The 27,333-nt window shown below is 50.2% G+C and overlaps 1 protein-coding gene across 3 annotated transcripts in view; it reads right to left on the bottom strand.

Annotated features, from left to right (window-relative positions):
• The window catches only part of LOC116235292 (phosphofurin acidic cluster sorting protein 1-like), a 43,423-nt gene that overhangs the window by 3,199 nt on the left and 12,891 nt on the right, over positions 1-27,333 (bottom strand). For 2 of the 3 annotated variants that reach the window (XM_031603336.2, XM_090134611.1), the window contains exons 2-15: positions 12,232-12,319; positions 8,999-9,088; positions 8,563-8,688; positions 8,212-8,374; positions 7,969-8,060; positions 6,643-6,723; positions 5,773-5,832; positions 4,994-5,145; positions 2,101-2,194; positions 1,708-1,779; positions 1,406-1,536; positions 1,145-1,277; positions 918-1,022; positions 253-359 (exon numbers count right to left, since the gene is read on the bottom strand). In XM_031603336.2, the coding sequence (XP_031459196.2) occupies positions 253-359; positions 918-1,022; positions 1,145-1,277; positions 1,406-1,536; positions 1,708-1,779; positions 2,101-2,194; positions 4,994-5,145; positions 5,773-5,832; positions 6,643-6,723; positions 7,969-8,060; positions 8,212-8,374; positions 8,563-8,688; positions 8,999-9,088; positions 12,232-12,319 (1,494 nt within the window). The remainder of the gene's footprint in view (positions 1-252; positions 360-917; positions 1,023-1,144; positions 1,278-1,405; positions 1,537-1,707; positions 1,780-2,100; positions 2,195-4,993; positions 5,146-5,772; positions 5,833-6,642; positions 6,724-7,968; positions 8,061-8,211; positions 8,375-8,562; positions 8,689-8,998; positions 9,089-12,231; positions 12,320-27,333) is intronic. The other variant, XM_090134610.1, reaches the window with a different exon arrangement.

Below are 27,333 nucleotides of genomic sequence, written 5' to 3'. Positions count from 1 at the left end.
AAAAGAGACTGTGACGGACTCCCGCTGGAATCAGTATGCAGCAGCATGATGGCAGGGAATGTGCCCAGCACCAGAACCCTGCTGCTGCCTATTTCCAGCTCACATGGGCTGGAATCTCTTGCTCTCCCCCAGGCCTATGCCAGCTCCTATAGCTGCACCCACAGCTCCAGTATCCCACCGAGAGCCAGGGGAACCCAGTGCCCTTCCTGGCAGCCAGAGGGAACTGCCAGACCAAGCCCAAGCTATACTCACTATCGCTGGATACGGGAGACGGTGGTGTTGAAGGCCGCCTGGATGTCTGCCACTGAGCAGGTAGAAACAACCAGCTGCTTGTGCGCCTGGAGCTGCTCGCTCACATACTGCCAAGGGAGAAGGCTTTGGATAAGCACCTGCCCAGGCCCCACTCCCCTTTGGGATAGATCCCAGCAGATCCTGGGCTGAGCACTCAAGCATCCCCACATCAGGACAAGAACCAGAGCATGGACATGCAGCATGCCTCAACCCAAGGAGTTTTTCTTTTGCCACAAAGCCTGCCTTGGAAACTGTGCTGCTTCTTCTCCCCACAGCCCAGTGCCAGCAGGGGGAGTGCAGCAGCTTGCCTAGGGTATCCAACAAAGCCCTGAGCACTTCGGTCTGAGCACATACCAAAGGCACAAGGCACACAGTCTGTCTCTTCTGGGACTACTCTGGGTGTCATGCTTTGAGGATCCAGCAACATCAGCACATGGCAGATGATGGAGGAAATGGACAGACTTAAGTACGTAGCTCAGTGCTGCAAATGCACTGTGTTCCCCAGGGATGGGCCGCACTCTGGGGAGAGGAGGGCACAGCTGGCCCAGGTCCCTGGACACCCTGCCACAGCTGGAACAAGCCTGTGGGACCCACACACATCCAGCTCTCCCCCTGCCTCTACTCACCTGCCCCTGCCATTCAGCGACATTCACCAGCACGATGCTCTCTGGAAGCTGCTCATCTGAGACCAGGATCTGGTTTAGCTGATCATAAACAGACTTTCGGGGCACCTAGGACAACACCCCCACCAAAGTTAAGCCCAGCAGGGTGCCCCAGCTGTGGGCAGCTGTGACAGAAGGCCCATCGGGGCTCTCAGCAAGAAACCATCAGGTAAGATGGCACCTGACCACACCTGGGTGCTGTGCCACGAGTCCGGGGAGCTCTCACTGTCCAGGCTGCTGGTGCGGCCACTCTGTCCCTTGGAGCTCTGCCGGTCCTTCACTGAGGTGCTGCGGGGACGCCACAACTGCTTGCTCTCTGCCTTGCTGTGAGCGAGAAGCAGGAGACATGACACCAGGAGGGGGAGATGTTCCATCTCCACCACTGCCCTGCTCACTGTGGGGAGTCGGTGTGAGCCTTCTCAGCAATGGCCCCGGGCCCAGAGCCAACTTACCTGGGTGACACAGCACTGGGGAGCTCAGACTTGGTTCCGGGACCCAGCTGGGCCAGCCTGTCCACGCTGCTCTCCCTTGTGGCAACCTCAGGAGGGGCCAGCCGGGGACACGGCTCCTCTGCAGCCAGCTCCTGAGGGCCACACATGGTCATGCTGCACACACCATGCTCCACGTGCCCATGGGGACCCCAGTCCAGGATAGATCCCACAGGAGAGCAAAGGCTGCAGGGCCTCAGGGCTGCATCTCCTGCAGCCCTATTTCCTGCTCTCGCCCCGCTCCATGCCCCATACACTGGACTCACCACCACAGGGACCTCGGCTCCTGGCTCTTCCTGTGCTCGTGGCGCTCCTGGCTTCCGCTTTTCTGCTTCGCCCTGGGGGACAGGGAGCAGGATCAGAGCGGGATGGGGCACCCTGTGTGGGGAATGACTCATGCCTGCTGTGGGACCTCGCGGAACACATGCTCCCGCGCTCTGGGACCAGCCCCAGAGGATATCTCCCTGCCTTGTCTGGAAGGCCATCACTACCTGTCTGCCTGCTCTGGGAGAAAGAAGAGGAAAGAAGGGAAGGAGCAGCCCCAGGCAGGCGCTGCTGGGAGGAGCGGTTTCAGAGGGAGCTGCAGGCACTGTGGGGATGCTGGGCTGGCCGGGGAGGGAAGGGGCAGGAGGTGTAGTGGTGGTGGTGGTGTAACTCACAGGGCTGCCCGACTCTTGGTCCTGCCCTTTCTGGCTGTGCAGACTGCCGATCTCAGTCTGGGAACCAGAATGAGAGACTCCCTCAAAGAAACGCCTGCAGAGAAACAGACAGACGGACAGACAGACAGACAGGAGAGAAAAAGGCAGGAATAAGAGAGGAACAAAGTCACCGCGATCCCAGCACGCCCCCGCCAGCCTATCCCAAGCACAGAGCACTGCAGAGGGATCCCTAGTGGGACACGGGCAGACACCCATGTGCTCAGCAGCCTGACTAAACGATGCTTGCTTCCAGCAGTCACTTCCAGTTTCCTGGAGGCTCTGCTGGCTGCAACACTGTGGGCACAGCTGTTAGGACTCTGCCAGAGTTGCCATTGCTATCTGTTGTTCTCAACTGGATGTACCTGCAACTTTCTGCAGAATACCTACAGGCTTCTGAACATCTTGGCTGCTTTTCTTCAACACATCTCCTTATTTGTGTGCAGCACATTATGCTGCCAGGAACAACAGTATTTGCTGGGTTCTTTGCTTTCACTGCTCCTACAGTGGCATTTCAATGCAGTAAGCGATGGTTCCCACAACAGAGCAGCTCCTCAGCAGCAGTGTCTGTACACTGTCTGGGAGAAGTCATAGCTGATTTCCCCTCACTAGCTCCACGACCAGCTCTTTCACAATGCATTCATTTTCAAGAGCAACAGATTTAGAGTCAGCTTTGTGCCCTGATGACCTCTTTTCCCCTGCTCACACAGGGATAACTGATGCCTCCTATTATTAGCATGTTTCTGCACTCTCCATCCCTCCAATGTCCACTATGGGATCTCAGGCTCAGTTGCCACCTTGTGCAGCCATTACTCTACCCTTGCTTTTTCTCAGCCAATGAGTTGATCCATACTGACTATGTTAAAAACACAAGCCAGAAGAATTACAGGGAGTTTTCTCTCACACTCCTTTGTACTGTTCCAGTAATCCCACCGGAACATGGCATACCCTGATGTCACTGCCAACTCAACAAACAGGTGTCTTCATGTCTTCCTTTTTGTTAGGTTGGATGCCTCTGGATTGCATACTTTTTGTTTAGCTTTCAGCACCCCCTTAAAAAGGGGCTGTTTCCCCCTTCCCACGATGAAACTGTGTCCGTCTGTCTTCCTCTTGCTTGCAATCCAGAAGCTTTCATCACTACAGGATCTGTCACACTAAGCATGGAGCTTTCCTGTAATCCTCAGCTTTCCTTGCTCTGCAATGCTCTCCTGCTGGTACAATTGAGTCAGAGCCTCAGCAGGTTCAGCTTTATGTAAACCTTCTGCACAGCCTTTCTGTTCCCAATGAACTTCTACCTTACCCCATCCACATTCTCAGTCCCTCAGGAGACATTTGCTCCTTTGCTTTCGGTCTTCAGACAAAGGTGAGAATGCTATGCAGGGCATCAGAAACACACAGCCTATACATGGCTCTCATTTCTACTCAGAAAAAGTATACAGCCTTTAACGGGAACTCAAAGAGAGACACACTCAGCACTGCCAGAAACTGAGACAACAGAGAGCAAACCAAGCTAGGGACACTGAATGGGCTGAAAAGCAGCCCAGGGCATAACAGGCTTCCCTACCAGAAGGAGCAAATGCCCAAGGAAGGTCGTAAGGGCAGGTGCAAGCACAAACCAGCACTTGTCCCAGATGCTTTTCCAGAAAGCAGATGTCTGCAAGTAGGGATTTGCAGGGTCAGAGCCAGGTCTTACATTCAAACACTCTTAACAGACTTTTCTTACAGTTTACATAGTTTAAATAGTTTATGTGCGCTAAGTGCTATCTGACCAAAAGAAGAGCTTCCTTCTTCTTCCATAGCACCTTTGTTTCTTTAAAGCCTTTGGAGAGAGCCCACATGAAATTCCTTTTAGAGATCCAAGCAGACCACCTATGCAGCTCCCTCCTGCCCACACATCTGCCATCTTCTTACAACAGCTTGTAGATTTGAGGGATATGACCACTGTTCCTTTTCCTTCCCCAATGCCTTGAAGTGCTTCCTGAATCCAGCAGTTTTCTCTTCATACATCTTGCCTATGCAGACCAACCCTGCTACCCCTGCTGAGTACCTTCAGCAGGAATTCAAACTCCTCCAAACTAGATTTAAATACTTAACTATAGAAACAATAAGGACAAATAATCTTGGCTTGGCTAGAAGAGACCTGGGGCACTGTGAGGCAGCCAAGCAGAAAGAGGATAGAAGGCAACTTTGTCACAAAAGGACAGCACAGAAACAGAACAGCCAGGAGCAGAGAGGCCAGGTGAATGCAGAACACGTGGGAGAAAAGCCTGGTTCCATTGCACGGTCCACTGGAGACCTCTGTGCCAAAGTCAGCAGTGTTTGGGAGGGCAAGGCAAGCCACAGGGTACACAAGGAGAGTAAGTAGGATGAGGAACATCACTGATGGTTGCTAGCCACAACACCTCTACAGAAGGCTGGAACACTGCATGCAGACCCCACAGGGACACAGGAACCAGCCCTAGCAGTCATGAGACAATGCACTCAAAAGACAGGCATGCTTTGGTGTGGAGAAATTGAGAAGGTCAGGACTGTCAGCAGAAAGATATCAGAGCTGGGAACAGCAGGGGCTTAGATCAAGAAGAAACTCTTCCAGCAGATCAGGAACAGAGTCAGATGCTGGACTGGGAGGAAATTAAACCAAACTAAATATGAACGAACACAATTTTAATGGGCAGTTTTGAGATGGTTTTTAAACAGGATATGAAAGGGATGAGCTCAGATGTGCCAAGAGAAGGTGGCAATGGGAACAGAGAGGGGACAATGCCTGCATTAGTCCAAGCAACAGAAAAGCGTTAGAAAGCATTTCTCCAGGCTCCACGGACTGTGTTATTGGCCTGTGGCTTTCTGTGATCCTTACCTCAAGGTGGGCTTGGGTGTACTGTGCACACTCTCATTGTCCTCAATTTCTGGGCCACTGTCACTGTTGTTGCACTCTTCCAGGCTGTCATAGAGCAAGCCGAGGTCTTCCTCCACCTCCTGGGTCTGGTCTACAGGGTCAGAATCCAGGACCTGCGGGACCAAGCCCAGAGGGCAATGAAGAGATTCGGAGTTACCTCCATTCCACACAAGGCATGTGCAGGCTCCCTCCTAGCAGCACTGCAGCTCTGACCTCAGGGAGCCAAATCTAGCCTGCAGAAGGAGCAAGTGACATTATCACTGGCCACAGGAGATTGCTATGAGCATGACATCTGAAGGAATCTCAGGCAGCCACAGCCCCTGGAGTTGGGACACCTTGGCAGACCTCCACAAGCAGTGCCATGAGTTCACAGCAGGCTCCCAGCCTAGGCCAGTTACCCAAATGCTGATACTAGGCTGCTCTTAGTGATTAGAAACATAAGTGCATTCCCTGCAATGCCACAGGGACACAGCCAGCGTATGACAGCACCCTTCCAAGCATGGCCACTCTCCCCAATAAGCACTTTTGGAAGGTGTCTTGGATTTGATCATAAGGTTCAGAGCTGCCTTCTTGAAGAAGAAAGCTTTGGAAAGGCCAAGCCCCAGTCTGTCCCATATCTCACACCACCTTTGGGAATACTCCAGAGCACTTGCAGCTCATGCCTCACACCTCCAGCACCTCTAATATCTATACATCTGCAAAGAGATGCTGCCAGGTGGGTCAGCCTTCCTGCTGCTTACCTCCTCTGTCACTTTAAACCTCTTCAGCAAAGCCACAAACTTCTGCTTGAAGTTTGGTTGCTAAAACAAAACAAAGGAGAGAAATAAAGATCAGCAAAACTATCAAAACAAGTCTCAAGATGTTTAATGCACAGCCCCCAGTTACTATCTTTAACGGCCACTGGTACTTTTCTGGGTCTACAGGCCCATGCTCAGCTGCAATCTCCTTTCCTCCTTAAATTTGTTGTTGGATTTGGACTAAATCTGGACTCCACAGGAAGTTGCTGTATACGAGCACGACGGAGAGTGCAAGGACTCTGACTTTCTTTGCTATAGGCTAGAAAGTCAGAGTCAGAAAGTCAGAAAGTCAGAAAGTGCTAGAAATAGCACTTTCTCTCCATTTAAACTCCTCTCTCCCAGAACACCTCTTTGAGGAATGCTGTTTTCAATCAAGAAAATAAGGGGAACAAACTCAGTAAGAAGGCGCCCAGGGATCTGCAGGGCTTATGCAGACAGGGACAAGGAAATGCCCGGAAATCAGAGGGCTGTCAGGACAGCAGAAAGGCTGCTAATGGCCTTCCTCATAGCAGTCTTCCTTCTCCTCAGGCAGTGAGAGAGAAAAGATCATGTCACAGAAGCCACAGAATACTATCTACATAAAGCCAAGCTAAGCACAGTACAGGCCACAAGCTGTGGTATGGCTATGAGCAACAAGCTACCTCAGTAATGGCAGGATGGTTTCCTGTTCTGCTCAGAACCAAGGGCTCTGTCACCTGCTCTGCACCAGTGCCAGTACCTCCTGCCCCCCAAAACCCAATCCCGTTCCCTTCAGGGAGGGGAGAAATTCAGTTCTTTCCATTGCTTTGAACACATTGGAAACATGGATGTTACTCTGGTCATTGATGTGGTTCGGATCATTTTCCTCCTAGCCTTCTTGGTTTTCCTCAAGTCATCTTCTTCATCAAACAGATCCTGCAGGCAAGAGGCCACAGAACATCAGAGCAACCTAAATGCTCCAGGGAGCAGCATCTCCTGGAATCTTCCTGCCCCACACTTACCTCCTAATTTGAAAGGCTTTGGCCCACTCTGTTCCCAGAGCCTTGGTTCTCACTTTTCCTGCCCTTCTCTACACACCTTACTTTTCCCCCTTTAGCTTTCTCCCCCAACAGACCTTTTTCCCTAGAGCCTCTCCTTCTCCAGGAAGGCAATGTGGCAGCAAGGTCCAGAGGAGGGACAGCAGCCTTCTGCAACAGCCATTGTTGCAATCTAAAACTCTTCTCTCTGCACTCACCAGCCTCTCCACGACCCATGTGTGTCTCTCTTGGCCTCCCCTCTCCAGGGTTAGCCCAGAGAGCACAACACCTTGCCTGTACACCTGGGAGAGGGGCAACAAGCCCTGCTTACACTGACTTGCCCTCAGCCTCTGTGGCAGAGCAGGAGAAGGAGAAACAGCTTGTACGTAAAGCATGCTGACCCTAGTGCTCTTCTTGAATGCCCAGTAACAGCAGAGATTAGACCTCTGGGGTTAGAAAAGAAACCAAGTACATAAGCCAGGGATTCCTGCAGCCAATGAGAAACCTGGATCATACAGAAATGTTCTTCCAGGAATGAGCCTTGAGGACACACACAACTTCCAAGAGCACGGAGTTGTGATTTATTAGTCTAGTATGGTGTGACAGGTAATGTGGTCAAAGCTGGATGGATCTGGGATTGCCCTGCTCCTGATAAGCACAGTACTACCAGGCCTTTTTGTCCTTGAGGGTATGCCCCACAACAGGAAGACAGCAAACAGCAGTGGCACAACTCACTACAGGGCTGAGATGGCTCTGCCACCTGACCATTTTCAGACCCAGACCTCTACTTCTGAAAACCTCTACCATCTCCCAGAGAGAGGGCAGCTCAGGGCAGTTTTTGGTCTTTTAACACAGGCAGATGGCAGAGAATTCATGGTGCAAGGTGGAGAGTGTTCAGCAGGGGGATCTGTGCTGCAGACTAGACAGCTCCAAGGACATGTGGGTGAGACCTGTGGCTCATCCAAACACACTGAAGCTCTCTAAAGTCCCCTGCCCCATTTTGGGCTTGGCTGCAGCCCACAGACCTTCCTGCTGCCAGGTATTGTGGCTCTCTACCCTCTGAAACTATGACAGATGTTTGCTAGGGAGATGTGAGACCTTGCCCAAGAGATGGGATCAAAATGTAAACCAGACCCTCGCTTACCTGGCCCTGCACAGCATCATCGCTGGCCTCCTGCTCTGAAGAGAAGCTGTCATCCTCTTCTTCAGAGTAGTTATCAATGTCTGGAGAGCGATCTGAAAGCAGATACTGCAGATGCCTCAGCTGAACACGACACATGTCAAGGCCAAATGACCAATACCGCTTGCAGGTGTTTGGGGATGCAGACCATTATCTATGCCCTACCCAAAATGCTTGTGTTTTGGTCTGTGATGAGCACTAACACACCTGAAGCTTTGATTTTAGGACCTGAGGGGACACTCCCATCCTCATGATCAATGGGTTGACTGGACAAAGAGTAGATGCTGATTTCAGCCACTCGGATGTTCACATCCTTCATGTTGCTGTGGAGGCTCAGGAGTTGCCCTCCATCCGTTGGGTGCTGCATCACCTAGGCAGACAGACAGACAAGCCCCCTGGCAGGTGATACAGGTGACCAGCAGCCCGCTCCTCTGCCTCACGGGGAGCCAAAAAAAGCCAGAGCACTCAGCACTGAGTGCCTGCCAGCCAGCCAGGTTCCCTTCCCCGCACTCATACAGGTAGGTCATGCCAAACCCCCCTGATCCCAGCACCCCATACCTCAGCCATGTTAATGATGCCCACAGCAAGGGTCTTGTAGCCCAGGATTGTGCGGTTCTTGTACCTCTTCCTCCTCTGCAGCATGATCTGCAGTTTATTGCCATCTCTCTTGAGAAAGTGTGGGTACTGGGGAAGGGAATCATAGGGAGACAGCAGCATGACAGCAGGGCTCAGCACAGCACAAGGGTAGAGAACTCTTCCCCAGCGTTGATATACAGCAGGATCTGGCCTGCTCAAAGGCCATTACATCATCCTCCAAATCCCCACTGCCCAGCAAAACAATCCCCAAAGCACTGGAGCAGCTGGCCAGCAGCATCAACCTGTGCTGTTATGATCCAAGCCCTCCTCAGAGGCTGCCCCCTTCACAGCCAGCCTCTAAAGCAGAGCTTGCAAAGGAATGCTGTATGAGGGAAGCACCAGGAGAGTGAAAAAATACCTGCAGTGAGAAGGTCAGCTCCAGCTCGGTTTCCATCAAGCCTCCAGGTGGGAGAACATATTCATTTGATCTCAGGACTCGCTTTGAACCCTATGAGAAGATCAGTAAGTGCATAAAGCTAAGCTGGAGCATGTAGGCCACTGCACCACATACATAGGTTCTGTTCTGTCCCACCTCTCAGAGCCACCTTGCAAACCCTGCATTTCTCCTGTGCTGCCAAAGGCCTCACAGGTGCCATGGCCAGCAGGAGCCTAAGTCAGCCATGACCAGAGACCCTTCAGCAATGGAGCCAAATCCTAGAGAAGCACAAGGCTAGAACCCCCTGCTCTCCTTGTGTCCACTGCAAATGGGTCAGCAGTCCCAAAAGTAGGTAGCCCAGTAACAGAAACCAAAGTTGCATCCCTTCTGCAATCAAAGGAGATGGCAATGGATAAGAGTGCTTCATAGCCCATGGAGCACTAAGGGTGCACTGCTGATGAGAACTACAGCAGCATCAGGCCAGCCTGAGTGGCACTGGTTGAAGGCTTTTCCTGCACTGCCACTGCTGATGTTACCCCAGCTAAAAAAGGAAGAAAAAAAAAAAAAGAAAAGAAAAAAAACCTAAAGATAGGAAGCAAGAAAGGCCTCCACACCTTGCAGTTAAGCAGTGTCACAGTTCTCACCGACGCCATGGCAAAGACAAGCTCTACAGAAACAGTCCTTGGTTTCCAAGAGCTGTCTGCAACACAGCTCCCAGCAACTATGCCAGGAGAAAGGCTTTCCCTGTGAAAAGGCTTCCTAAGACGGAAGAGAGGAGGTGGAGCTAATCCCCTTCACCATCTGTGAGCTTTCCTGGCCAAGAACGTACCGACTCTTCCTTCCTGCATTGCTCTTTATTGAGATGGTAGGTGGTCACCGCTACAACCATTTACTTTGACACATTTACTGTTTGCTGTTTGTTATGGAGAGGCTTTCCACCAAAGATTTGGTCTTTTATCAGGCTATATGCACCAGTGCAGTTATTCTTCAGGAAGATGTTACTTCTGAGGACAGAGCTATGGCAAAGAAAAGCCCTGTACTACCCGACAGGTGACAGGCTTTGACCTTTTCTTGTCCACTGAGGCAAAAACCAGGCTCACTGCCACATCTGAAAGCAGACCAAAACAGACAGAAAAGCACCACCCAAAATTTGAGGTGAAGAAGCTTTTGGGGAAAGAGTAACTTTTAAAATATCATCAGAAAATTTGGTTCCTTAAAGAGTAGCTGGAATTGCTTAGGATTGGAAAATCTCTTAACAAATGGTTGTAATAAGACCAGAAGGAACCCACAAGTTAGGTGTGGACAGAAAACCCTGCAAGTACCTTCTACTCATGACAAGAGGCAGAAAACCCAACAAAGGCTGAACCAGAGCCACCAGCTGTATCCAGCGAGCAGCTGCATCCTCCCACAGCACCTGCTCTGGGAGCACGGGGACTTCTTTTCCTTTCTCTGACAGCTTTCCCTACTCACAGCTCAAGATGGGGAGTTCCCAAATGATGATGTCTCTCTGCCAAGAAGGAGAACTGCATTTCCCTTCACACCATAATCAGTTATGGAGCCAAGACAAGATAACGGCACCTTTATGGTGCTAAGGCCAGGCATACCTGGCAGCACCAGGCAGGGTCAGTGCCTTGTTTCCATGTAAGGTGCCTTTCAGAGCAGCTGCTTCCTGACAGCCTTACTCCAATCCAGCAGAGCTACCACGAAATGGGAGAGAACATAGCTCCCCTTTCCACCAGTCCCCAGTTGCCTCCTTGGGAAGCTGCAGGTCCTCCACAAATTGCATGCATCATCTGCTTCCATCCAAGAGATGGCAACACTTGCTGGGCAGCCTTCAAACAGCTATTTGCAAGTGTGACTCATCTGTTACCTAGGAGAGGAGCGAGAGGAATGGATTCATCTGAGATCGTTCTGTAGGCAGGTTGCATTGAAGCTGCCTACAGCTTCCATCTGCCTTCCAGGAAGGCTTGGCAGTCACAGCCCTGGCAAGGCGGCTGCTCAGGCCTGCGGAGGCAGCCCAGGTAGGAGCACAGCCCTCCCAGACACACGGGCCTCATGGCAGCCAGCCCACTTCCAACCCCAGCCCTTGGTTACTCCCTCCTTCCTGTGGCCAGGCAGCTCTCTCCTGCCCAGCTTGCTCCCTCACAAGTGCCCGCATCGAGGGGGCACAACCAGTGCCTTCAGCTCTTCTGCATGGCACCATCCATGCAGCCAGCCAAGCAGGATGCTGACAAACTATGCACGGACTGCAGCACCTTCCTGATTTCCTCCCTCCAGGCACCTTGATTCAGACATTTAGCTTTCAGATCTTTCTGGGCAAGTGAACCAGGCCTGTCATGAAGGCAAATCCCGGCTCCCGGAGCTCCAGTAACGCAGCAGCTTCCAGCACTAATCCAGGATTTAGATCCTAATGTGTACAGCACAAAGAGCTCTGTGGGAGCGCAAAGCTGCTGAGCTCCTGCCCCACGGTGCCTTCAATGGGATCAGTGGCTTCTCAGCCTGCTGACAAGAACGAAGGAAGGACACCAGCACCCCAACTGGGTTAGGGGAGCTGCTGAGAGGGCAGCCCGCTTAGGAGGCACATCCAGTGCTGTCCCTTAGCAAAGCATATGGCTGCACCCCCAAGGACCTCTCTCCACCAGCAGCTGCAGAGGCTGGACTGCACATACGAGACACCGGCAAACTCCCTCTGCCCTTCCTTCTGCCTGGTTCAGACTAGAGGCATAGTGAAAAGGAAAGGGCAGCCAAGGCAGCAGTAAGACTGCTCTGGGTGCACATGGCAGCAGAAGGCATGAACAGAGCTGTCCCATTCATCACACAGCCTTCCTGCCCCCCTCAGAATGGGAATCCAGACAGAGTGCCGCCAGAAAGAACCCACACTTAAGGTTAGCCTAAGGGGTTGGAAATAATGGGGTAGGGATGCTGACCTTCCAACAGCAGCCTGAGAGCATAACCTTGGCTGAAGCAGGGAGGCAGGATGCTCTCGGTCCCAGTGCCTACCTATATTCATCTCTGATGCCCACCAGCACCAGGCAGCTTGCACCTACTCCTGCAGCATCACTGCTACCTACCTGGGAGCCCAAATCTCCCCAAGGCTGCTAAATGAGTCAGGAACAAGGGGTCAGCACAGAGGGAGGGACATGCAGACCAGCACTTCACCGAGGACATGAGGACAGACTCGCTGCCATCAGGCAGCAGCAGGGAGAGGAGCCTACCTGAATCTTCACGGCGATAAGCACAGAACTCAGCTCTTTGTCCAGCTCTTTCAGCACTGTGAGTTTCTTCAGGCGCAGACTGCAGAGCCTGTAAGACAGAGAGAATGGGACGCATTCAGGCACCACCATCCCTGGGGCTGTGCCACATGGTACCCGGTGCTCGGAAGGCAGCCTGGATGCTTGGCCCAGCCGCACGCAAAGGCTTGGCCAAGGGACGCTGGCATTCACGAGCCACTGAGACAGCCCATTGGGGAAAAAGGAAAGAAGGAAAATTAATGGAGCTAAAGCAGGCTTAAGGGATTAGCATGCGACAGGAAGTCCAACAGCAGGCCATGTGGTGATGAGATCCCTTCCCAAGCAGGACTGTTGCCAGCTCTGCTTAAATCTACCTTGGCCACGAGTGCTGTTTATTTATAAACCAAAGTACTTAAATCCACTCTTATCCTGGACTTAGTTATGGCGAATGTTCCCGTGCAGACATCACAACTCAGCTCTTCCTTGCACAGTGTCACCCAAAGCTGAACGGCCCTGTAGAGACACATCCTGGTGAAAAACCCACCAAGGAAACTGAGCTCAGCAATCAAAGGATCAGCTGGTGTCCATGAGACAGCCAGCATGGGAACAGCAGCTACCAGCCGTACCAGGGAAAAGCTTGCAGAGCAGCTAAGCATGGCTAGCACCACTCCCCAGCCAGCACCGACTGGCTTTCCAGGGACTCTAAAGGAGCCTTTGAGGATACTGGAAGACTACAGCTCTACCTGGCAGCTGTGTTCTTTATCCAAAGCAGTCTCCTCATTAGCTCCCTGTACTCCGCCCAGAGGAATTCAGGAATCCCAGCATTACCTGGTGTTTCTCCTCGAGGAAGTGTACACATACTTACAAGCTCTGACTATTTCCTTAACCTGAAACAACGGGGCTCTTGCATCCTTGATAAGATCTCACTTGCTCAGGCACAGCTGGGACCCTGCAACCCCAAACCCTGTCCAAAACCCTGCATTCTGCAGCACCACTTCCCTTCCCACACAGATTATTAGCATGCATGTTCTAGAGTCTACACATATTTATTTATAACAACTGAGTACAACTTTTTTAAAACAGTGCTCCTCAGCAGCTTGGCTACCCCTAATGACCCTCTTTTTATCTGTTACTTAATCAGTCTGTGCGTCGCCCAGATCTGTGTCACTGCTTCGGGTTTAATGCCATTTCTGGCCAGCAGTGGGTCCCCCGCTAATCCCTGCAGATCCCTACAGGACGGGACTGATCCACAATGATCACAACAGGTGAAATTTTTCGGAGTATCCACACAATGTAGGCACCAAACTCATACTTTGAGCCACTCCCATCCCCAAAGCATCTTTCCAAGTATATTATTTCCCTTCCCAGATCCAGGCTGCAGCTAGTGAGTCGTTTCTTTCCTCTCCAGTAAAATGAGTTGGAATTTTTGCTCTGAAGTCTGATGAAATGTTTTTATCACTGTGACCAACTTGCCTTGTGAGCATACCTTGAAAACCAAATTTCCTGCAACACACACATTTAGTGAAATTCAGCTCCAGCATCAGAGCCCTGGCTCTGGTCTGAAGACCCTCCCACGCCAATTCCCCTGCAGGCAATGGCAGCAGTTCCCAGGTGACACACACCGTGGATGGTTTTACTGTTGCATTGTACAGGCTACGTTTCAGTAAATCCCTAAAGCTCTTGATGCCAGGGGAACACAACCCAGAAACCTGAGGTACCATTCTTCTGGCTGCTGGGGAGGCAAGGAAAAAGGGATGAAAACACAAGGTGTGCACGGTACAGGAAGAACAGGCTAGAGCTTTGTCCAGTAGCCTGTGGTACACGGCAAGGGCAATTAGTGGGGAGAGGAAAACAATTCTGACCTACCTCTTCTCAATACAAAGATCTGGCTACACAAGAGGAAGGGGGAGCAGCAGCTTTACAAGCACCATGCGAAATGGTGCACAGCTGCCCAAAACTTACCCATGAGCTGGAAAAGGTCCCTGGCAGAGGCAGGCTTGAGCTCAGGGTGAACAGGGTGTGCTGGTGTCCTGCACTGCTCCGTGCTTGGCTCACTGACCACTGGTGAGTTACAGCTCTGTGCAGCATTGTTTTCCTGAATATCGTGACTGACTTCAAGTGGCAGCAGCCAGGCTGCCTGGGTTTTGCCTGAAGCTCCTATGCCATCTACAAATGCTGGAGCACACCCACCCTTCTCAGCAGCGCTCCTCCGCACATCCTTGTCAATACTAATGCTATGAGATGCACAGCTGCAGGCTAAGCCTTCAACAGCAGCTGTTTAGCAGCTCTTTGATGTTTTTCCTGACTCTGACAGCTCCAGTTTGTTTTTCGAGGTGATACCCACCTCTGAGACAGGGCTCCTGTAGGGATGTCAGCTGTTCAGCAAGGCTCACAAAGGACTGGGCTGTGTATTCCTGCTCCTTTCTGTGTTTGCTTCCTGCAAACCCCACCCCTGGAGGGCAGGAGGCAGTGAGCCAAGATCAGGCACTTTAGGCACTAGAAATGCCCTGAAGCTCTCCCTGCAGCACCCAGGCCCAGATGCTTGTAGAAACAGTTTGATTTGCTCTGCTCAGAGGCCTGTCCAGCTCCTCTTTGATGGAGGAAAGCACAGAAATATGCTGTGCCCAGCACAATACTTCCCAGGACACTCTCCCAGCCTTGTGAAGTCAAGGTACTGCACTCTGTTGCAATAAGATGCTGCTGGTGCACACGTAGGAGAAACCTACTCCAGTTTCATAACCCTACATAGGGGAAGAGGGCAAAGGAATAGGTGAGAGTGTCAGAGTCAGAAGGGTGCGTGCCACCAAAGCACAAGGCAACATCCTCTGTTAGGACAAATGGGAGAGCAAAGGGAAGAAAACAGTGTCTTGCACAGCAGTTACATCCATCTTGTCTCCACGACCCTCATGGTGCAGGAGCAGATTTCTCCGTCCTCACAGGAGAGGAAGTCCACCCCAGCAGCCCTAGATGCTCTCATCTGCCTGGGCAGTCCATCTGTAATGGCATTAAATGTCACTGTCTCACAGCATACAGACGTTTATCAGGCATGCCCTGCTTCAATCAGCCCTTGGAAGTGTGCCTAACTCTTTAATCTCTCATCAGCTCTGGGTTGGTCAGTGGTTTGCCCTTGAGCACACTGCATCCAGCTGCTCCACTCAATGCACTCCAAAGCTGCATGGGCTGCCACCCAGAGGCTCAGAGCTGCGTGCTACCTGTGTGTGGAGCAGCCAGGTGTGAAGGAGGATGCAGCACAGCCAAGTGATGCATCTGCTGATGTTGCCTGGAAGGCACAAGCTTCTCAATACCTAATGTGATATGCAAAATCATTCTCTTCCTCAGGGCTAAGTGTGAAGACAAAAGTACTAATGGGTACTGCATATTTCCCAACAAAGTTCTTTTCCTGCTAACATTCAATCTGATTTAAGTCAGACACAAAGCTGGCAGCTCACAATGCCATTTTACAGTCTGGTCACACTGCTCTGTGCTAGGAAAAGTCAGCAGCAGAAAAATGCCCTAACAAATCATCACGGGCTAGTAGTACTGTCCCTGATAACTGCACCAGCTGGAGTGCTGCTATTGTAACAAAGCTGTTGTGCTGCCTACCCAGATGTACTCAGTCTCTGTGCAAGGTTTCCCCCACTGGTTCTGCTTCAAACCTTTTCTTTTTGGCCAGTTTGAAGTCTGGTACCCACCTGTACCTTCATAAGACAGTACCAGCCAAGTGAAGCAGAAGGGACAAAAATGTGGTTCGTTTTGGTTCATCAAATTATGAATGGGAACGTATAAAAGAAATTAAAGCTAGTTCAAGGCCAAACACTGGAGAGTTTTGAAAACAGTCAGAAGAGGCACCTCTGTATTCTGCCCATCCAACATGGAGGAAGTAGCAAAGAAGTTCTGGCAATAATTAAAATTGCACATGACTGTGAACTAGCTGGTGACAATGTTTAAGAGAAGGACAGAATTCCAAGGACATCATCAACAGAGCCAACCTCACCAAAGGCCCAGGATCTGGGCATCTCAGAAAGGTACCTCTCAAACAAAAAAAAAACTCATTCAGAAATATCTGGCAGTTCCTCACAAAGAAATGCTGCAAAAGGCTCAGACAAACTGCCTCATCCTGGAGGGAGGGGTAGCACAGCAGCCTGGCAAGACCACGCTATTTTCAGACTCCAGGGCCAAGAGGCAAGCATCTAAAAGATGAAACCCAGTCAAATGATCAATGGCATGCATAGCAATGTGCAGAAACCACAACAAACCACAAGACCAGAGAAGGTAAAGTCCCAAACCATTCATAGCTTGTTAGTAGCACCTTATGTTTGCCTTCTCTATCTGAAGATGTCCTTTCAAGAAGCACGCAGGGCTCCTTCTGCTTCCTGGCAAAAAGCTGGTCACAGAGACACGTCCTTTAGGGATTCCCAAGTACAAGCTGGTTTGCCCAAACCCCACACACCCTTGGAGTACCTAGCCTTAGAAGGTGAGCCTCATCCCCAGCAGTGGCAGGGCCAGGGGCAGCCAGCTGGGCAGGAGATGCTCAGAGCAGTCCTTTAGGCCGATCTGTCGCAGAAGCAACAGTTCTACCATCACTGCAGGCACAGGATGCTTCCCCTGATTCCTGCACAGCATCAGCAGCCCAGTGTGTTCAGGATTCCCATATTCAGTCCAATATACTGCAACAGTCCCCATCAGCTCCCCATTAGGAAGCACCCACAGTCAGTGCAGTGTGCTCCACAGCCATGCCACCCAGCTTTAACAAAGCTCTCACTGCAGCCCTGGCCATGCTGTCTGGAAGAACCATCTCAGTGTCACTGGAGCTCCATTCAGTGGAGGGAATGGGAGCCATCTGGTCCTGTTCATAGAAGCAAATACCACCAATGTTCCTAAAAAAGTGTCACCTACACTTTTAAAGAGTTTGATATGCACTGAAATTGCCCTGGCAAATCTACGTATGGCTTTACAAGAATAATCCCTGCTTAAAATCAAGAGGTAATTAGAGAGGCACGTATAGGCCATTTCGTTGGACCTCACTGGAGTTACCTCTGCCCTCACCATGACCGTGCACAACCCTGCCATCCTTCACATTGCAACAGTCAAAGCACATCAATCCTGTATGGAAAACAAACAAACAAACAAATACAAAACACTAGTCTAACTCTCCAGCACTCCCACAGAGCACAATGTGCCTGATTGTGCCCTAGTCAAAACTGAATACTCTGCAAGTAGCCTTGTCTGGCTATAGGAATTTTGTGAGTCTTATCTGAAACTTTTGTTTCCTCTGCACACAATCTTACTGCTTTGCCCCACGTAACCCAAGTATCCAGGTTCAGTGCCAAAAGAGCTTCTAGACAGCATCCAACTCTGTAATCAGAAGAGATGAAGGATGCCAGCAAGGACAGGATGGGAACACACAACACAATCAAAGGAAGGAAGAAGGTCACATCAGAAGAAGCAAGAGCATCCTGTGAGAGCAGGACCATCATGGGCAAGAGCTCCTGCTTCCAGGAGAGCCAAGGAGGAACAGAAGTCAGGCAGCAAGTCCTGGAAGGACAGCACCTGAGCCTGACAATCACTTGCAGTTCACAGGGCACACTGCTCCAGGCCAGGGTTTTACAATGGGGCCAGGTTAAGAACATATACAGCCCCTCCCAGACCACAGGGTCCTTGATCATGGATACACCGTGCTTTCCAGGTGGATGCACTTTCTGGGGTCCGTGCAATGCTGACCATTCATCATCTGGGCCAAGAGCCTCTTGCTTCAGCAGTCCTGAGCTGCCCTTCAGGTTCTTGTCCTCAGCACAAGAATGTTTCCAGAAATCCCTGCTATTTGACCACCTTTGCAGCTGCCTTCCCCCAGACCAGATGTGTGCAGGACAAGAGCCAACACAGTGCTCCTCAGAGAAAGTAGAGATATCGTATTCAAGTCTTTGGAAAAAGAGAAATACACTTAAGTAAAATATACATAGAGAATTTAACAATCATCTTACTATGATGCTAATAATAATAATAATTTAAAAGAAATGGCAGTAAAATGCTTCTTAGCTTCAAAGAACCGAAAGCAGCAAGCTGAGGGAACTCACAGGGCAGACATCTGGAAGCATGGTTAGCTGAGAGCCCCAACAGCCACCTCCTGCCCTGGATAAATGGAGAATACCACAAGCAAACTGAAATGAAACATCTGGTTTCAATGGCAAGTTGCAGAGCAGAAGAAACCAACTCAGAGCTTGAAAGAGCAGAAAGTTGGTTTTCCTCTTTGAACAGGCAAGTAAGAAAGGAGGGTATATAAGATAAGATCTGCTAGCTCCAGACTCCTCGAGAGTACTGACCAGAATCTATTGGTTTGACTACTCAGGAATAACAATCCTCCATCCAATTAACTGGGTTTTCCATGAAAAACATGTTCGGTTGAATGTTCTTATAATCCACTATACCTAAAATAGCCTCAGTGAGCCAATTTAAAGGGCTGACTTTGGAGATTTAAACTCAATTCTCATTTTCATACAAAAGCAGATTAATTTTGTGCGACTTTTCCATCCAGTAAACACAACATGAGTCACTCTTCCACTCCTAAAAAAGTAAGCTAAAAATGAATACACTGCGTAACCCTATGATTATAAAGGGCCCCTGGAGGAAAGGCCACTAGCAGTTCACATCTGAGTGGGTGCACTTCACCTTGTTGATCACTCTGAGCCCATGCTGCTGAACAGCAGGTGGTAGAGGGATGCCCAGAAACGGACTACTGACTTCAGCCCGCCTCTGTGAGAAGGTACACAAAGCTTTTTCCACATAGCTGAGTTGCTCCAGAATGCAAGAAGAGCAGACGCAAGCTTGCAGCAGAGCCTCAGAGCCTGTTGACAGTAGCAGTATTAGCAGCATGCCTGTCAGCAGCCAATACTCCATCTCTGGCCCATCCCGGAGGAAGGAAGCTTATGTTGTCTAACAGCCTCACATGGTTCTCTTCCCATCACCAAAAGGGACAAAGGATCCAACTCTCATCCAAGACTCCAAGGACTCCTAAAATAAGCATTCACAAAAAATCATATCAAAGAATCACAGAGTGGCTTGGGTTGGGAGGGACCTCAAAGATCCAACTCCCTAGCCGTGAGCAGGACCATTAACTATATCAGGCATTGCCCAGGGTCCCATCCAGCCTGGCCTTAAACATCTTGACCTGTCTCAAAAAGGCCTGAGGCCCGCTGCATCTGCACTAGCCAAAGTCATGGGTGAGTGCATGTTGCCAAAAGTATTGGCACAAAAATGTATTCATGTGTTGTGTCTCAAGATTATTTTCTTTTGCACAAGTCCTGGTGAGTTTTCTGAAGCAAGCCTCCTCCCCTGGGCCTTGCCTTCATGATAGGAGCTGTTGAAGCACTACCATCTTGAAATGCTTTCTGCTGAGCACAGCACTTGAAGGTGCTTCTTGATTTAGATTTGGATTTTGGTCCCAAAGCATCAGCAGAGTAGTAGACTGAAGTTGCACATACTACTCTTATAACTAAAGACTGGTAACAGAGCCTCTTTGGAAAGAGGAAGAGAAGTTTGTTGCTACCTCAGTGCTGATAGCCCTGAGTGATGCAAGGACAGCTCAACTACTACAGCAGAAGAGGCTGCTGCTGTTTCTGAGGTTTCTTCTCCAACCCTCATGTACATGCACGGTTATTTGTAAAACAAACAAACAAAAACCCAAAGCATTTTGTAGGCAAATAAGAGCCCTGTCTGAAGAGCTCTCAGCTAAGAGGAAACAGAGACATTTGGAGTAGGATCAAAAGCACTCCTGTCGGGAGAATGTGGGGTGCAAGCAAGAGCTATGCAAACCAGCCAGGTGGCCAGAAGTTGGATAGCAATACTCAACTCCCACTAAGCCTCATCTGAACCAATGCTACCACTCTGGTGAACCCAATCTCTCTTCCACCGTTGTGCTGGAAGGCAAATGAGAGAAATCCTTCCATCACCACCATCCCCTCTAGCTAAAACGCAACCAGCCAAAATGCAGCTGTTTGCACTCATCTCTTTTTGTTGCTACTGCAAGAGATGAAGAGGATTCACCTCATCCTCCCACCACACTGCAGAGCTTAGCAAAGCTGCTGCTGGTTCAGCACAGACCCCCAGACCTCCCTGCCTTGCTGCATGCCTCAAGGATGCAGAGAGGGAGAGTGCAGTGCCCAACGGCATGAAGGAGCCAGATCCAAGGGTCCCACTTAGGACTTAAACTCAGATGCCGCTTTAACAAGAACTGGCTTTTTGCAAAGAATCATAGAATCTTTAAGGTTGGAAGAGACCTCTAAGATCCCCTGGTCCAAGCACCAACCCATCTAACCCTACTAACCACGTCCCTCAGTGGTAGCCACATCCCCACGGCTCTGGAACACCCCAGGAACAGTGATCCCACACCACCTCCCCAGGCAGCCTGTGCCAGTGTTCGCTGCTCTGAGAATAATTTTTTTCTAATATCATATCTATAGATGCCTTTCTGATTTACATTATAGCCACAAACCTCTTCAATAGAAACAGATGGAAGTGAACTGTGCTGGGCTGCTATCGCCTTCATCAAATCCCCTTTTCTCCCTCCAGACATTCCTGACGGGCAGATTTCCCTGACCTACTTTTCCAGAAAAGTTTCAGCTACTTACCCTGAATCTCAATGAGCTCCCATGTGCCAGCAAGCAGCTCCTGGAGAGCAGGCAATACTTCCCTGAACAGCACTACATGGGGAGAGCCAGGAGCCCTTGAGCCATGCCACCAGCACAAGTCCACCCCAGGGTCTGGGTGAGCCCAGATGTAGAATCAAATCCTTGTTACTGCATAACGGCATGAATGCAAAGAAAACATTGAGCTCATCAAAACTTGTGGCTGGGTCAGTCTGATACGGTCAGCTTGGCCTCAGCTGCCAGGGTACCTTGCACAGCACCAGTCTGATGGAAACGTGCTCCTTAAGACATGCATGATGCTCTCCCCCAGGAGTCTGTACGGATGTTTCAGTTTCTAAGGAAAGGGAAGAAGTCTCATATCATCCCTCACTTCAGAAACTGCCCGAAGGAACACTCCTACTTCAAATGTGTGTGCTGATCTCTGGAAAGTTTCAAGGCCTTCAAACCATTATTTCACCAAACAGAGACAGGGTTAGATTCTTAACACTGTCAAGGCAGAAAGAAAAAGAACGTTGAGCCTGCACAGCTCAACTCGCATCCCTGCAATGCAAATCTAAGCCACATCTTAGTCTTCAGCATAGTGTCACAAATGCTCTCTAAAAACTCAGGCAGGTACAGCTCTGCAGAGAGTGAGAGCATGTATGTGTGTTTGTGTGTGGAGATGGGCCCCTGACAGACACCCACCGGCTCACAGTTCTGCACTGCTATACCAGTCTTCTCCAAGGAGGATTTCTATGTAGGATTACAGCAAACAGGCACCTGAGTACACACACCCTTCCAGATCTCCGCTGCTGAGCTTTCACCATGACAACTGATTATGTATTCCTGTCATTTATTTAAACCATTATTTACCCACGTGAGGACTTTCCCCTTTGTTCTGCAGCAGTTCAGCTTTTTGAGAAGCTCCCAAGAAAACCCGTTGAAGGCATTTTGGAAATCCAAAAACCTATTAACTACATCTCACAGACCTGCAGCCATCCCCTAGTTCTTAGGCCCACCCTAGCTCAAGCAGTGACTGTGTAGATATTGAGGCGGTGTCACAGAGCTGGGAGTTCATTTGTGCTTTTTTTTTTTCCCCCTTCATTTTGTTAAAGTCTCCCCAGTCTCAAGTGCCAATAAAATAAAGTTCATTGATTTGAAATGTCAAGGCTAAAAATGCAACAGAGTAACTTTTAATCTAACCTTCTTCGATGCTCTTACACAAATCCCAAACTACATTTATCAAATAATCTTCTGTTCTTGGAACAGCGTTTCTCAGTATCAAATGCTCATAGAATTGTTAGCAAAAATCACCAAGTCCAATCCCAGCCCACTGCCCACGTCCCGCAGTGCCACATCCCCATGGCTCTGGGACACCTCCAGGTGACCCCAGCACTCCCTGGGCAGCTGTGTCAGTGCAGAATCACTTCTGGAGAAGGAATTGTTCCTAACAGCCAACCTGGACCTCTCCTGGCACAATGTGAGGCCATTCCTTCTCGTCCTATGGCCGTTCCCTGGGAGCAGAGGCCGACCCCACCTCACACAGCCTCCTTTCAGGTCGTTGCAGAGAGCCACGAGGTCTCCCCTGAGCCTCCTCTTCTCCAGACCGAACAGCCCCGCTTCCCTCAGCCGCTGCCCATCACACTTGTGCTCCAGACCCCTCACAGCTCTGCTGCCCTTCTGAGTGTACCCCAGCTCTGCTGACAGACCCTGCCCTTGCCAGGTACAACCTGTCTGTGTGAGACTCTTATCCCCACTTGTCACCAAAACAAGACAGCAAAGCTGTTGTGCCTTTCCACCTAGGGATGAGAAGGCAAACGAGTCCCAACTTGCAGTGATTCTCAAGGTTATCCACTCTCAAGTGTTGGAATCCTTCTATGAGCTACCGCATCACATCGGAAGGAAGGGAGAAACACACACAGTCACTGATGTTAAATTAAGCGAAGTTACCCTGTCTCAAGCATCCCATTTCTCAAGCCTTAAGAGAGAGCAAACGGAGCTTGGCAGCCTCTAAAACGTGTCAGACACGCTACTGAACCCATACAGCTCCCAGAGACGTGGGAGGAAGTAGCGTGAACACACAGAGAGAGCTTCCCCAGAACACACAGCCACACCAGACAGCCTCGCCTGCCTGCCTGCCTTCCAGGAGGCTCCCAGAGCTCCCGCAGGCACACTTGACTGCTGCCGTGCAAAGGGGCTCGCACCACACAGCACCTCTCCCACAGCACCACACGGTCACGGGGCCACAGAAGGACAAAGCCACAGTGCTGGCGCTGCAGCATTTGGTGCCTTCTGTCACATCCTGTTACCCAGAAGGAGATGCCCCTCTGAGAACTTCCTCCAGAAGGCTGCTCAGCTCTTGGGGCCATGGCTTCCCTCAAACTCTCAGCCTGTAGCAAGGCTGCTCAACCGCCATGGCGTTGGTACGAGATGACAGCCAGGCCCTAGGAAGGCTAGCCCCAGGCCACCCGAATTAAACACAGCAGTCTACATGTACATCTTTTCATGTTGACGACTGCAACACTTGTGGTCAATAAAAAAAACCAAACAAACACCACGTTACTGTGAGATATTGCCCAACCACTTCTTTACTGTGTGAGCATTTACAGCTCCTACCACAGACTGGCTGCTCCTCACCAGTGCAGCCTGTCACAGACCGCTTTTACACGCACCACGTGCACAGCCAGTGAATGGGATCTTGGAGAAAAAGCAGGAAACAAATCACTCTCAAAAACAGAAAGCATTGCTCTTAAACCGAGACACTTGCTTAAACTGTGACACCACACCCACAGCAGAAGCGTGTTCCATAGGCCCAACCTAGGTACTATCTGTCAATGGGATGCCTGGAGCCCATCAGAGCAGTTATTTTTAAGGCTCAGATCTTTAACTTAAGCTTTTCATTAGGCTGCATGGATACCCCGGGCAGAGTTCAGCCGCTCAGAGGATCCCATGACCAGCACGGAAATAGCTCAGTCACTCTGGTGCTGACACTTCTGACCCCACCTCCACACGTGCAGCCAACCAAGACATCAGAAGCAGGTTTCTTGCAGACAGTTTTGACCAAGAACAGCTGGCAATGGAATTTCTTTTAATCCTTAGCAGGTGAGCAAAGAAGCCAAAAGTATTTCCCTTTTTGGGAGCTGAACCAAAGACAGATGTGGTACACTTCCCAAGCCCACCACTCTCAAGGAGACAGTCCCTCCTTCTGTACACTGCCAGACAATACCGAATTTATATGGGGGCAGAGAAGAGAGTCTTGGTCAGGGGTGCTGAACTGTAGGAAGCCAATGTCTTAGGCACCTCCTGGACTCTGCTCCAGCCCCAGCATTCAGTGTGGAGAGGAGGGGTCAGCCCATCCACACGTGCCTGGCAGGCTCACTTCCAGTGGCAGGACCCGAGGACAGCAGTCAGCAATGGAGAACAGGCTGCTAGCAGTCACCCCATGCACAGTGTCAGTTCATACAAGCCTATTTCAGAAGGAGTTGAGAAAGTTATTACCATTATTTCTACCTTTGCCTGCTCAATCTTGTTGTCCTAGTTACCAGAGCCCTGGTGTCTAAGGCAACCAGCCCTGGCAAGCCAGCAGGAAAACGCAATGAGATGTTACACAAATATTTGAGAGCACTTTCTGAAATAGCAGAAGTAGGAACAAGTTACAGCAATTTCGTACCCCAGCACCATTGCAATCCTTACTTCAGTCAGACTCCCAATCACCCCCATGAAAGGCTGAGACATGATGAGCTGCAAACCCAAATCTAAAACCCAAGAGCTCACACAGCTATCCACATGGCACACACAGTCATGTGCCCAGAATGAAGCTCAGAACCTGTGCTATCCTTCAACAAACAGCTCTCCTCTACCCGTGCACAACCCCTGCAGCACCCAGGCTCCATGTGCCCAGCATACTGGCACACTTCACACAGGCATTACAAGGCAGCTCCACTCCTGTGCCTTGTGATCACTAAGAGCTCTGCAAGAATTCAAGCCCTGACTGCATATTTGCCTCTCTGTTGTTTCCTTATCATCTGCGTCCGATACTTAGGACGTCTGCAGGATCCAGCCAGTGATAGCAGTAAGTCAAAAGTCCCTCTCAGCAAACTGTGAGGCTTGGATGGTGTCAAGAGAACAATTGGTGCAGTCACCACGCACCATGAAGCCATCGGGCACACACTTCCATCTGGCAGCTCTCGAGGCCAGGAAAAACAGGTATGCTTCAACACAACACAGCTGAGCTGATATAACACAAATAAGGCTGTTGAGGGTACAGATGCTGAGGTTGGCTTTCCTCCCAACCAGAAAGACTCGGCAGTGGCTGTGACGACGCTTAGCTCCATCATAGTCACTTGTCTAGGTACTCAGGAGGAATAACTCTGCATGTCCAACAGTAACCAGGGACTTCTTACACAGAACTTGCTGGACTGAAAAATAAAAATTTTAATAGCTGTTGAAGAACACTGTATGCTCAGCTTACCCTAAATATTAAGTGCATAGTGCTAGGCACCTCACAAGAAAAACAAGGGTCAAAATCCTGAATGGAAAACAAGAAAATTTCAGTCCAGATGTGTATGTAATACTCCACAATGCCTAACAACATGGACGTGTTTAAAATTCAGTCTAAAAGAAACAAAAAGATACTGCTACCTCTCTTCAATCCTTAATGTCCCTGTTTTACAGCACGTCTGGCATTTAATTCACTATTTGGTTATTGGTTAGGAGACATCCACATCAAATGGGAAGTTCCATTTTCTCCCATGATGACTCACATTGTAACACTCAAAGAAACACACACTCTAAAAGCATCCTCGTAAGAAGGCACTGGGGCTTCAGGAGCTAACTGGGGAGCATAGAGAGCCGGGATGGGGGGAACAGGATAGAGATGCACTGGCTGCACATCCCAGGGAGTGCCTCTGTTGGAAAGCACCAGGTCCTAAATTACCTCTAAAAATTCCGCCTCCAAGGGCTCAGCTCAAGGCCCCGTTTGAAGTATTCCACTTAAACAAACTTCAGAGGAACCAGCTGCCTTGCAGTGAGTGATGTGTTAAGAGCTGTGCTTCTGCTTAAGTTACCAACGTTTTTGGTTTTGTTTTCCACCTAAATGAAAACAGCAAATTACTTCCAAAAAGCTTGATTTAAATTGTGGCTTAGCTCGCTCTGACCTAAATGCACTGAACCTTTTGCTGTGGCAGGGGAGAGCAGGCAGGAGCAGCAGGGAAGCAGCTGGGGGAAGGCCCTGCAGCCCCTGGGGAAGACAGGCTTCCTGCCCTTTAGGGGCTGCTCCATCTCACACAGCGGGATGAATAGCCAGGCTAATTGGGAAGCTGGGAACCAGGCTGGGGCTTGGGGGAACCAATGTGGGTTGCCACAGCAACTCTGCAAACCCACGCCACCAGAGACCACCACGCTCAGAAAATTCAGAAAGAGCCCTTCCGGCAGCTGGATGGCAGCCAGTTACCCTGCTTATGGAACTGCAAGCATAGAAAAGCCCAACCAAGCTCAATCGTATGAATGGGGGCTCTCCAAGGGACACCAAAGCAGCTGGGATGTCAGCACCCAGCAAAGCCAGGCTGTGAAGGTACCATCGGACAGACCCCACACAGCCATCAGGATGGATTCTCCCCACAGGTTTTCCCATCTGAGGATTGTACATGCCTCTTCCAGAGCGGCATACACACTGTGTGCAATGCAGCCAGCTTGTTCTCTGCCCAGCCTTCCGAAGCACAACTGACAATAAAAACGTAACACGAGACTCAGTGGAGTGAGTAATGCTCAGAACCACTTTATGAGGGCTGACAGCAATTCAGGGCACAGCAGTCTTCCAGCATTTTCCAAAATCCCTGATATAAAACCGGGTATTTTCCCTTCCTTTTTGTTTACATCAGCTCTCAGAGCCTGAACTTAAGCACCTGATGTTAAACACCTGGCTTAAGCCTCAGCCATACAACACTCCAATCCCCTTGGCTTACAGTATTAGCAGGAGTTAGCAGGCTTACTGCAATGGCTCCTGTCAGTCCCTCCGATCGCTCCTAATTGCCACGTAGAAAGTACAAATGATTCCAGCAATTCCAGAGACAAGCTGAAACGTGAGACTCAGCCACTATTTGCACTTCTGTCAGCACTGCTTTGGCCTCCCTCTGCAACAGCGCAGCTCGACACTGTGATTTCAGGGGTATTTGCACATATTAGGAGTTATTTGTTAGCTCTTTCTGGCAGTTATTCTTGGTTCTGCGTGGCTTTTGATTAAGCTGGTGTCTGAGCATTACTGCTGACCTGCCTAGCACTCACCTCTGGCTGGGAGCCACACTCCTGACTGATGTCTAATCCCTTGTAATGCATGGCTGTTCTTCTGCTGAATGCAGTCCCAGGTATGTCATGGGCCTAAGACACCCCGTGCCCAGGAAATTCTGTAACAGCCTCAAACACAATCAGGAAGGATGAGTTCTTACACAGGCCCTCATAAGAGATGTTC

This window comes from Phasianus colchicus, chromosome 2 (assembly GCF_987193195.1).
Source record: "Phasianus colchicus chromosome 2, bPhaCol1.hap1.1, whole genome shotgun sequence".
In the NCBI taxonomy this organism is placed as follows: domain Eukaryota; kingdom Metazoa; phylum Chordata; class Aves; order Galliformes; family Phasianidae; genus Phasianus; species Phasianus colchicus.
Note: the sequence above shows the minus strand (reverse complement) of the source record. Positions and strands in the feature narration are given on the sequence as shown.